The 12495-nt window shown below is 38.0% G+C and overlaps 1 protein-coding gene across 1 annotated transcript in view; it reads left to right on the top strand.

The window, feature by feature from the left end:
- Positions 1-12495, top strand: part of LOC132544307 (sodium/hydrogen exchanger 1-like) — an 89230-nt gene that overhangs the window by 14670 nt on the left and 62065 nt on the right. The window contains exon 3 of the mRNA XM_060207883.1: positions 8205-8250. Coding sequence (XP_060063866.1) covers positions 8205-8250 — 46 coding nt within the window. The remainder of the gene's footprint in view (positions 1-8204; positions 8251-12495) is intronic.

The following is a 12495-nucleotide window of genomic DNA, read 5'->3' as shown; positions in this document are numbered from 1 at the left end:
TGTTTCCAGACCTTGTCCCTGTGATTCCATGACTGTTCCAGTCCCTGTGATTCCATGACTGTTCCAGACCTTGTCCCTGTGATTCTAGGACTGTTCCAGTCCTTGTCCCCTGTGATTCCATGACTGTTCCAGACCTTGTCCCTGTGATTCTATGACTGTTCCAGACCTTGTCCCTGTGATTCCATGACTGTTCCAGTCCTTGTCCCTGTGATTCTATGACTGTTCCAGACCTTGTCCCTGTGATTCCATGACTGTTCCAGTCCTTGTCTCCTGTGATTCTATGACTGTTCTACACCTTGTCTCCTGTGATTCTATGACTGTTCCAGACCTTGTCCCTGTGATTCTATGACTGTTCCAGACCTTGTCCCTGTGATTCTATGACTGTTCCAGACCTTGTCCCCTGTGATTCTATGACTGTTCCAGACCTTGTCCCTGTGATTCTATGACTGTTCCAGACCTTGTCCCCTGTGATTCTATGACTGTTCCAGTCCTTGTCCCTGTGATTCTATGACTGTTCCAGACCTTGTCCCTGTGATTCTATGACTGTTCCAGACCTTGTCCCCTGTGATTCTATGACTGTTGCAGACCTTGTCCCCTGTGATTCTATGACTGTTGCAGACCTTGTCCCCTGTGATTCTATGACTGTTGCAGACCTTGTCCCCTGTGATTCTATGACTGTTCCAGACCTTGTCTCCTGTGATTCCATGACTGTTCCAGACCTTGTCCCCTGTGATTCTAGGACTGTTCCAGACCTGGTCCTCTGTGATTCCATGACTGTTGCAGACCTTGTCCCCTGTGATTCTATGACTGTTCTACACCTTGTCTCCTGTGATTCTATGACTGTTCCAGACCTTGTCTCCTGTGATTCTATGACTATTTCCAGACCTTGTCCCTGTGATTCTATGACTGTTCCAGACCTTGTCCCTGTGATTCCATGACTGTTCCAGTCCTTGTCCCCTGTGATTCCATGACTGTTCCAGTCCTTGTCCCCTGTGATTCCATGACTGTTCCAGACCTTGTCCCTGTGATTCCATGACTGTTCCAGACCTTGTCCCTGTGATTCTAGGACTGTTCCAGTCCTTGTCCCCTGTGATTCCATGACTGTTCCAGACCTTGTCCCCTGTGATTCCATGACTGTTCCAGACCTTGTCCCCTGTGATTCCATGACTGTTCCAGACCTTGTCCCCTGTGATTCCATGACTGTTCCAGACCTTACCCCTGTGATTCTATTTTTTTGCTATCAATTCTGATTTCAGGAAAAATCAGGTTGTTTGGACCCTATATCATTTTCAGGTTTGTTCGAGGATTTTGACCACTTTACAAACCAACCATTTCATTTTATCAAAACTGACAAAGAAAATGGAAAAAACATGGTTTCTAATAAGAGACCTCTGCTTTTTTGTAACAAAGATTGTATTAAAATAGCTGGCTTGCGTCATGTTAACCTAAGTGTATAAGCAAGTCATTACTGATTACAGCTACCTACTGTGTTAGCAGGAGGACCATAAGTGAAACAAACAAAAACAAAAAACCAACTTCAAAAACAGCTGGAAATCAAAGGGAAATTCTTGCTTTGCTCTTGATTGCATCCTGCTTTAACATGCAAGTTATCACTGACCATGTGTAACTTGTATAAACGTATAAATTGGTCTGGTAGTCATCTATTGATATCATAGCATGTGATAAAAACAAAGCAGAATAATGAAAAGGACTTTTAGTTATGATTGATTGTTAGGAAACCACTTTATATTGATTTAATCGTGAACAGCTAAATGAATTTTGACCAGATTTGGTGAATAACATTGTGGGGGAAAGGGGAAAAAAATAATAAATTAGATGGTAGTTAATGGCCCACAGGGGCCTGAGAGGCAGGGTCCAAACAGGGAAATATTGCAAATTCTTTGAAATCTTTCTTCTTCTGTAAGAGTGCCTGGAATTTGTCCTAAGTTTGTCTGATGCATGTTTAAATGAAGAGAAATCAATTTTGTATAAACTATGGGTCTTGGGGCTCCCTGGGACAGGATTGGATAGGCTAGGAGAGGAAATACTTTGAAATCCTTCTTCTTCTATAGGAATGCCTGGATTCTGTCAGAATTAGGTCTTAAGTTTCCTTTGGAGATGGGGAATCAATTTTATATAAATAGTGGTCTGAGTCCCATGGGGCAGGAAGGGCAGTTCCCTATAAAGGATATAGGGCAAATTCTTCAAAATCAGTCATCTGCAGGTATGCCAGGATTGTGTCCTAATTTGATCTGAAGCATCCTGGGGTAAAGGGGGCATCCCTTTGGTATAAAGGATTGATGTTTGTCTGGGCAGGGCCCAGTAGGTATACAGCAAATGTTCTGAAATCTTTATGCTTTAAAAATGACAGTATTTTGTCTAGATTTGGTAGGAACTGGGTCCGAAGGGGAAAAACAGGAAAATATTCAGGATCCTTTGCCTTTTCTTTAGGTAAAACAAAACCCAGATGGGCGATACAGGCCCTATTGACCTCTTGTTACAGGACCAGAAAATTATAACATGCTTTGGTGTTGATAGCAACCATGTTAACATCTGATAGAGTCTGATTTCAAGGATTCAATAGGATGAATATGTTAACACAACTGTAATAGAAAGGAGTAATAATAAGCACCCTGCCTCTGCTTGGAATTGCACTAGTTACCCTTCAGACTGTAGCTGGACACTTTACTGTTTAAGTAAAGGGAAATTCACACTAGCCACGGCTAGTAAGGCAACCTATATTCTTCAACTTCTTCATCACTCCTACATGAACAAGTCTTTGTCTGGAAGACAACAATGCTGTATGAAAAGAAGTGTTACTTGTTTCTGTCAGTTGCCTCACATGACTGTTTTGTCACTGCTTAGCTTGAGAACTTCTCACCAGATTTGTTACAAATTTACTCCATAATACCAACAAGTTCTACAGCAATCAGATTTTGGTGGGAACAAAAACAAATTTGTTTTATAACACATTTTCTATAGTTATGCCATATGTTTGTTTAATGAGGGTTTTTATAAATGCTGATTGAATGATGAACAAAATCAGGGTATTTTCGAGAAGGTGACAAGCACTTCTTTTTACCCGATAGGCGAGATAATGATGTATTTCTGCCATATTTTTATGTGCTAGACATTCAAATTTGATTGGAGTCTTTAAATTTGATAATGAATGTTTTTCCAGACATACATTTGATAACGTTTCTAGGACTAGAGTGGTGACTTGTGGTGAACATTGATTTAGCAATAGGTTTAGCTATCACACCATGTTCTCAAAAGGCTGCTTAATAGGCATTAAACGTGTTGATTTTCACACGACAAGTACAAAGTGAAAGTTTATTTTAAAAGGCACCTAGCTACCACATTAGTTGGATAGTATTATTTATTTTGTTGACAACTTTACACCTTTGATTTTATTTTGATAAATATTTTAAATATTTTCATTAAAAAATTATGAAAAATATGAATGTCCATACATTTTATACAATACAGTACAATACTTAATTTCACCTTTTTTTTCTATGAAAATTTTATTAATCGGAAACATTGAAATGATTTCTTCTGAATATTTACGAGGCCTAGATCCCTTTTATTTGACTTAAATAAATGACCTCAACTCCCAATCAAAGTTACATGGATTATGCTTTAAAATGTTGGAGAGTCGGTTTAGTTAAAGAAACCTACAGTCATCACATTTTCTTCTGACTTGTCGGTGATTCTACAAGCCTCAATGCATTAAACTACACAATACAAATGTTTACTAACCTCCTTGAGTAAAATATTGGAAACTGTAGGATTGGAAATTCTAAATTAATGATATAGACCATTATTAAAGACTGCATGAATACAATTCTTTAAAATCTTCCATGGAATGTTCATTAGGAATAATAAAAAGTTTGAGCCCCCAAACATTGATTTTTTCATTACTACTTCTTTATCTATTACAGTATTAACAGATCAAGTTCTAGATATGATTAGATTTTTGGTTGACATTTGTCAAGGATAAAGGGACATTAAGAGAGTAACTATGATCCCTGCCTAGAAAATCAGTTTCCTTAAATGATCTCATGTTCTGTTCAGTCCACTTCTCTCGAACTCCATTCCATTAGTGATAAACCTACCCTATAAGTCCTGAAAACAAAGAAACTTTTTAATATGTCCCATTAAAATAGGTAAATTCAACATATAGGGACTGCCCTCTATTTTGCCTTTTTAAATTCCAACATTTTGGAACATGTATAAATCATTATCCCTTACACTTCCTCAAAGACAGTGCTTGCTCGGGATTACTTATCTGGTCCAGAGTAAAAAAGGTCAAGGTCACTGTCACTATAAAAAGAATATGTGTTTCTGTTCATTTTCTCACTTTCGGTTGATCTGTCGCTTTTCAATACATTGTTCTTAGTTCTAAATTCTGCGTTAAAAATCTAAACTGTGTCTGTTAGGTTAAAGACCTGATCTATATGGATAATTCCTCCTTCCAGTATAACCTTATAATTAAGTTATTTATGACATGACAGTCAGTGCAAACTAGCATTTAGTGAGTGCCTTAAAATGAAATTATTTGAGAGAATAAATTGTGCTATTAAGTCAGTCACTGTAAAAAGTCTCCATCAATGAGAATTAAGCTTGTAGTTTAAATTGCAAATGACATTACAGTGATTAGATAATGCTTCACCATTTTAGCATAACTAGAGGTTGAATAGAATTGGTTTAGCAGCAAATACAAATGTATTTTCTTGTCTCTGTTGTACTTGATCAGAATCCCGATATCCAATGCCGTGAAATTTTCCACCCTTAGTTTATATACCAGTGATGTATCATAGGTGTTAAATATGTTCCAATAGTCAGTATATATTGTATTGTAAACACCACTTTATCTCCAGGGAAAAAAACTGATATGGGATATGGCTTACCCATCAGACTTGTAGACTTCCTTTTGTGTGCAATAAGGGGAAACAACAGTATCAAAATACATATTTGCTGTACCCATAGTAACATGTGATATTTCTTTTATTGTGTTTGAGATTTTTTGTTTGGTATTTGAGGTGAATTGTTGTGTGTTTGAGATTTCTTGTTGTGTGTTTGAGATTCCTTGTTGTGTGTTGGAGATTTCTTGGTGTGTGTTTGAGATTTCATGTTGTGTGTTTGAGATTTCTTGTTGTGTGTTTGAGATTTTTTGTTGTGTGTTTGAGATTTCTTATTGTGTGTTTGAGATTCCTTGTTGTGTGTTTGAGATTTCATGTTGTGTGTTTGAGATTTCTTGTGTGTGTGTGTGTGAGATTTTGTGTGTTTGTTGTGTGTTGTGTTTGAGATTTCTTGTTGTGTGTTTGAGATTTCTTGTTGTGTGTTTGAGATTTCTTGTTGTGTGTTTGAGATTTCTTGTTGTGTGTTTGAGATTTCTTGTTGTGTGTTTGAGATTTCTTGTTGTGTGTTTGAGATTTTTTGTTGTGTGTTTGAGATTTCTTGGTTTGTGACTCCTTGTAGTGTGTTTGAGATTTCTTGTTGTGTGTTTACGAGATTTCTTGGCGTGTGTTTGAGATTTCTTGGCATGTGTTGGAGATTTCTTTGCGTGTGTTGGAGATTCCTTGTTGTGTGTTTGAGATTTCTTGTTGTGTGTTTGAGATTCCTTGTTGTGTGTTTGAGATTTCTTGTTGTGTGTTGGAGATTTCTTGTTGTGTGTTTGAGATTCCTTGTTGTGTGTTTGAGATTTCTTGTTGTGTGTTTGAGATTTCTTGGCGTGTGTTTGAGATTCCTTGTTGTGTGTTTGAGATTTCTTGTTGTGTGTTTGAGATTTCTTGTTGTGTGTTTGAGATTTTTTGTTGTGTGTTTGAGATTTCTTATTGTGTGTTTGAGATTCCTTGTTGTGTGTTTGAGATTTCTTGGCATATGTTTGAGATTTCTTGTTGTGTGTTTGAGATTTCTTGTTGTGTGTTTGAGATTTCTTGTTGTGTGTTTGAGATTTCTTGTTGTGTGTTTGAGATTTCTTGTTGTGTGTTTGAGATTTCTTGGTGTGTGTTTGAGATTTCTTGGCGTGTATTTGAGATTCCTTGTTGTGTGTTTGAGATTTCTTGTTGTGTGTTGGAGATTTCTTGTTGTGTGTTTGAGATTTCTTGTTGCATCTTTGATATTTCTTGTGTGTTTTAAATCTCCGTATCATCGCAAGAGTTGTCACTGACACCCCAAGATCCCAAGGGCCCAGTCTACCACTCTTTCTGTAAAGCTAATACAAACTTCATTTATCTGTTTTCTTAGTGAAAGATCAGTAGCATTTTTACTGTATTATGGAAGGAAAATTTATTAGAATTACCAAACAACTTCGAGATAGAATATTTAATAAATAATTGAAATATTTTCCATTCTGTTTTGTCTAAGTAAACAAATATCCCATTGGTGAGTGAAATCTGAAGCAGGACTGAGCCTTTCTCTTGACTATAGGCCCAGGGTGACTAATCTCATTTGTCTGCATGCTTGTGCTGTAGCATGCAAAATACGTTTAATTAAAAAGTGACCTTTTCTTAGGTAATTCCTCTTTAAAAATAGGATTTCATTTCACTCTGTTGACGATGCCTAATTTGCATTCAGGAATAATGGAGTTTAAATTTAAAGCCTTATATTATTCTTAAAGAATATTTTCAATTTGAATAAAATGATTTACAAAATTTGAAATTGATGTATGCACCACCTCATTGAAATCCATTCCTATACTAATGTTGTATTACCCATATATATTGCACAAGGACACATTTTATTTACCTAAATCTCATTTTGCTGCTATTGCAAATCCAGTTACCTCTGTGTTTATGTGCTTGTAGTTATAACTGCATCATCTGTAGCATAAAAATTCTATTTGAGATTTCCAGTGGATTTGTTAGCCAGACTGGTGGGTAGATGAGATAGTTCAGTTGAAAAGAAAGCTTTGTACTAGAGTATCAGATTAAGGTTCTGGGTTTGAAACCCAGTGTAGTCCTTCTATAATTGCTCTGCTCAGTGTCATAAAAGTTTTTTGCCTCCTTAAACATGAAGATCTGATGATTGAATCTAGCTTGTTATCCTTTATGTTGCTATAGAAATAAAACCTACACAAAGACCATCCTTAACAGTGACTTTTTTTTACCATATTAACAATCTAAAAGCAGAGTGTTGATAAGTGAAAAGCGTTATTCTTCCATCCAAAGTCAATGAAATATCAGGAATATCTTCCCGGTTTTGAGCTCTCCTGATCCAACGGGCAAAGTGAGCTTATGCCCCAGTGCGGGGTCTATCATCCATTTGCCATTTAAATGAATACTTCTACAAAAACATCAGACCAGATGTCATGGTATTTGGCTGGTTCGTTGCTAGGATGAAGCCCAACAAATTTTGCAAAAAGATATAATGTTGACCCTTATTCAAGGCCACAATGGCTGAATTTGTTAAAACCTTTTTTAGGTTCCTTGGATGGCGATGAACAAAGTGTGTGAAAAGAACTTACCAAAACTCCTATTCACAGGGATCAAATTTGTTAAAACATTTAAACATCTTCTGCTGAACCAGAAGATGCAGCAGCATAGTATTTGGCATTTCTTGGATGAAGCTTGACAAATTTTGTGAAAAGAAATGACCTTGACCCAAATTCAAGGTCACAGGTGTCAATTTTTTTTAAACCTTTATTTGACTTCTGACTAATCAAAAGGTGAGAAGCATGAAATTCGTCTGTTGGGTTCCAAGGATGATACCGACAATATTTGTGAAAAGAAATGACCTTGACTCATATCGAAGGTCAAAGGGATCAAATTTATTGAAATCTGTAATAGACTCCTTCTGGTAAACCAAAAGTCCAAGAAGCAGGATATTTGGTTGAAAAGTTTTTCTAGGTGAAATCCTCAAAAAAATTTGAGAAAAAAAGAAATGGCATTTATCTATAACCCAGTTGAAAACTTGTCACTGTTTAGAGAGTTGAGTATTAGTAGAAGCTGTTTGTTGAAATTGGTGTACAAGTCAATATATTTGGTTAATACCAATCCACTTTCTGATGAACAATGAATACCAGGTGAAAGATGCAGACCTAGTGGGTCCATTATAAAACCTATCTATATTTCTTTCAGATTGATACAGACACAAGGTGCTGTAAAATCAGGCAGAAGACCATTGATTTAAACTTTTAAATTTGCTGTAATGATTGATATAAACATATGGTGATAACATGGCTGTAACTTCTGTTATAGGTTTCCATCATGCCGACATCCTGTCCTCACATGTGCCAGAATCGTGGTGAGTAACACAAGATTCTACCCCAGATCTAATGACAAGAGGATCTTACATTGTTATCTATTTCACGAGATCATAAATCCAGTAGTAACATACATTGTAATGAGTCAATTGCAAAGTAGAAAAAATGTGATACTCACATACACATTGTGAATGAAATGGAACAGAGTGCAGTTTAAGAGTCTGTTTATCATTTGACCTGTAATTTGTTTCATTTTCTCAATCTAACATGAAATCTGAAATGGCCGATATTTTAGCTTTCTGGCCTCTTCATTTCCTGGTGGCATAAAGCTTCCCAAAATATAAACACTTGTTTGTAGTGTTTGATCTTGGTTTTTCACTATGATTAAGCCTTTTGTAATAAGGGCTTTTGAGATACCTAACCACACACTTGTTCATATGGAGTAACTGTTAGCTATTTAGTGGCTGTTTGTTTGCTCCACTCCTGATTATGTTTAATGTACATCTGCCAATCCTTGAAGTTGATTGTCAGCGGTAACTTTTAGAGAATAGACTGCAATAGAAAACTTTACACAGTTGTATCTCTGTAATAACATGTGATGTACATTTACTTGTGCCAAATTGGTTTTGTTCCATTGAACACTATATCATTAATAATGGATAATTCAAATCCTCAGCAGTTCCTCTCTGCTTCTATGATATCCCCTTCATTTCCTGTCCCCCACTCGTATTGCAGGTTTAGATATTGAAGGGCATCACACATTCACTAATGTCATTGTGACATAACAATGAAGACTATTGATACAGAATCAAATCAGCTTCATGGTTGACGGGGAAATGTCTGTTTTTTACAGTATTTTTACAATGATAATCGATCATGTGAAACAAATTATCTTAACTTCCTGTTCATTCGCTATGTTATTCATAAAACTTGTCATAATTTTTTGTCGCAACTCTCAAAAGGCTCAATGGAATGAAAATTTCTTAAGATTCCTTCATAACTACATACCAGATAGAAAAGCCAGTAAGATCCTACGTATACAAGATACCATATTTCTGTAGAATACTGCTTTTCCTTTAAGACACACAAATCCCTGAGTGAGAATCTGATGGATTCCTTTCTCATTTTCCATTAAGTGGTGGTTTGATCCTCTAGGTATGTATGTGATGCTGATCTTCGTCACTTAGATCAATACTCTCAGCTTTCTATTACCTTTTTACATGTACACTTTGATCTGTGTGATGCCTAAGTAGACAAATTGGTCACACAATGAATATTTACCATCACTTGAAGAGACCTATTGAAATGCCTTTAGCTTATCCCCTGACAGTGCTGTTAGTTTGAATATAGTGTATTGGAACACAAGTTTTGCCATTAGTAAACATCAGTATGTATAAAATCCTTAAACATGCCAAATCTTGCACATTCATTGGTTTTCTGATGCTGTTCTTTAGTGAGATCTCAGATAACATTTACATTCACTGCTATATCCTTTTCCATTCCTGCCTGCTGTTATATCCTTTTCCATTCCTGCCTGCTGCTATATCCTTTTCCATTCCTGTCCTCTGGTATATCCTTTTCCATTCCTGCCTGCTGTTATATCCTTTTCCATTCCTGCCTGCTGCTATATCCTTTTCCATTCCTGTCTGCTGCTATATCTTTTTCCATTCCTGCCTGCTATATCCTTTTCCATTCCTGCCTGCTGTTGTATCCTTTTCCATTCCTGCCTGCTGCTATATCCTTTTCCATTCCTGCCTGCTGTTGTATCCTTTTCCATTCCTGCCTGCTGCTATATCCTTTTCCATTCCTGCCTGCTGTTATATCCTTTTCCATTCCTGCCTGCTGCTATATTCTTTTCCATTCCCCCCTGCTGCTATATCCTTTTCCATTCCTGCCTGTGGCTATATCCTTTTCCATTCCTGCCTGCTGCTATATCCTTTTCTATTCCTGCCTGCTGCTATATCCTTTTCCATTCCTGTCCTCTGCTATATCCTTTTCCATTCCTGTCCTCTGCTATATCCATTTCCATTCGTGTCCTCTGCTATATCCTTTTCCATTCCTGTCCTCTGGTATATCCTTTTCCATTCCTGCCTGCTGCTATATCCTTTTCCATTCCTGCCTGCTGCAATATCCTTTTCCATTCCTGCCTGCTTTTGTATCCTTTTCCATTCCTGCCTGCTGCTATATCCGTTTTCATTCCTGCCTGCTGTTATATTCTTTTCCATTCCTGCCTGCTATATCCTTTTCCATTCCTGTCTGCTGTTATAACCTTTTCCATTCCTGCCTGCTATATCCTTTTCCATTCCTGCCTGCTGTTATATCCTTTTCCATTCCTGCCTGCTGCTATATCCTTTTCCATTCCTGTCCTCTGCTTTATCCTTTTCCATTCCTGTCCTCTGCTATATCCTTTTCCATTCCTGTCCTCTGCTATATCCATTTCCATTCCTGTCCTCTGCTATATCCTTTTCCATTCCTGTCCTCTGGTATATCCTTTTCCATTCCTGCCTGCTGCTATATCCTTTTCCATTCCTTCCTGCTGCAATATCCTTTTCCATTCCTGCCTGCTTTTGTATCCTTTTCCATTCCTGCCTGCTGCTATATCCGTTTTCATTCCTGCCTGCTGTTATATTCTTTTCCATTCCTGCCTGCTATATCCTTTTCCATTCCTGCCTGCTGTTATATCCTTTTCCATTCCTGCCTGCTGCTATATTCTTTTCCATTCCTGTCTGCTGCTATATCTTTTTCCATTCCTGCCTGCTATATCCTTTTCCATTCCTGCCTGCTGTTGTATCCTTTTCCATTCCTGCCTGCTGCTATATCCTTTTCCATTCCTGCCTGCTTTTGTATCCTTTTCCATTCCTGCCTGCAATATCCATTTCCATTCCTGCCTGCTGTTATATCCTTTTCCATTCCTGCCTGCTGCTATATCCTTTTCCATTCCTGCCTGCTATATCCTTTTCCATTCCTGCCTGTGGCTATATCCTTTTCCATTCCTGCCTGCTGCTATATCCGTTTCCATTCCTTCCTGCTGTTATATCCTTTTCTATTCCTGCCTGCTGCTATATCCTTTTCTATTCCTGCCTGCTGCAATATCCTTTTCCATTCCTGCCTGCTGCTATATCCGTTTCCATTCCTTCCTGCTGTTATATCCTTTTCCATTCCTGCCTGCTATATCCTTTTCCATTCCTGTCTGCTGCTATATCCTTTTCCATTCCTGTCCTCTGCTATATCCTTTTCCATTCCTGCCTGCTGCTATATCCTTTTCCATTCCTGTCTGCTGTTATATCCTTTTCCATTCCTGCCTGCTGCTATATCCTTTTCCATTCCTGTCTTCTGCTATATCCTTTTCCATTCCTGCCTGCTGCTATATCCTTTTCCATTCCTGTCCGTTGCTATATCCATTTCCATTCCTGCCTGCTGTTGTATCCTTTTCCATTCCTGCCTGCTGCTATATTCTTTTCCATTCCTGCCTGCTGCTATATCCTTTCCCATTCCTGCCTGTGGCTATATCCTTTTCCATTCCTGCCTCCTGCTATATCCTTTTCTATTCCTGCCTGCTGCAATATCCTTTTCCATTCCTGTCTGCTGCTATATCCTTTTCCATTCCTTCCTGCTGTTATATCCTTTTCCATTCCTGTCCTCTGCTATATCCATTTCCATTCCTGTCCTCTGCTATATTCTTTTCCATTCCTGTCCTCTGGTATATCCTTTTCCATTCCTGCCTGCTGCTATATCCTTTTCCATTCCTGCCTGCTGCTATATCCTTTTCCATTCCTGTCTTCTGCTATATCCTTTTCCATTCCTGCCTGCTGCTATATCCTTTTCCATTCCTGTCCGTTGCTATATCCATTTCCATTCCTGCCTGCTGTTGTATCCTTTTCCATTCCTGCCTGCTGCTATATTCTTTTCCATTCCTGCCTGCTGCTATATCCTTTTCCATTCCTGCCTGTGGCTATATCCTTTTCCATTCCTGCCTCCTGCTATATCCTTTTCTATTCCTGCCTGCTGCAATATCCATTTCCATTCCTGTCCTCTGCTATATCCTTTTCCATTCCTGCCTACTGCTATATTCTTTTCCATTCCTCCCTGCTGCTATATCCTTTTCCATTCCTGCCTGTGGCTATATCCTTTTCCATTCCTGCCTGCTGCTATATCCGTTTCCATTCCTTCCTGCTGTTATATCCTTTTCTATTCCTGCCTGCTGCTATATCCTTTTCTATTCCTGCCTGCTGCAATATCCTTTTCCATTCCTGCCTGCTGCTATATCCGTTTCCATTCCTTCCTGC

The sequence above is a fragment of the Ylistrum balloti genome, unplaced genomic scaffold, assembly GCF_031769215.1.
Source record: "Ylistrum balloti isolate Yb309-2 unplaced genomic scaffold, AGI_CSIRO_Ybal_v1 Utg369790, whole genome shotgun sequence".
NCBI classification, from domain to species: domain Eukaryota; kingdom Metazoa; phylum Mollusca; class Bivalvia; order Pectinida; family Pectinidae; genus Ylistrum; species Ylistrum balloti.
The sequence above is the reverse complement of the archived record's forward strand: the minus strand, read 5'-3'. Positions and strand labels throughout refer to the sequence as shown.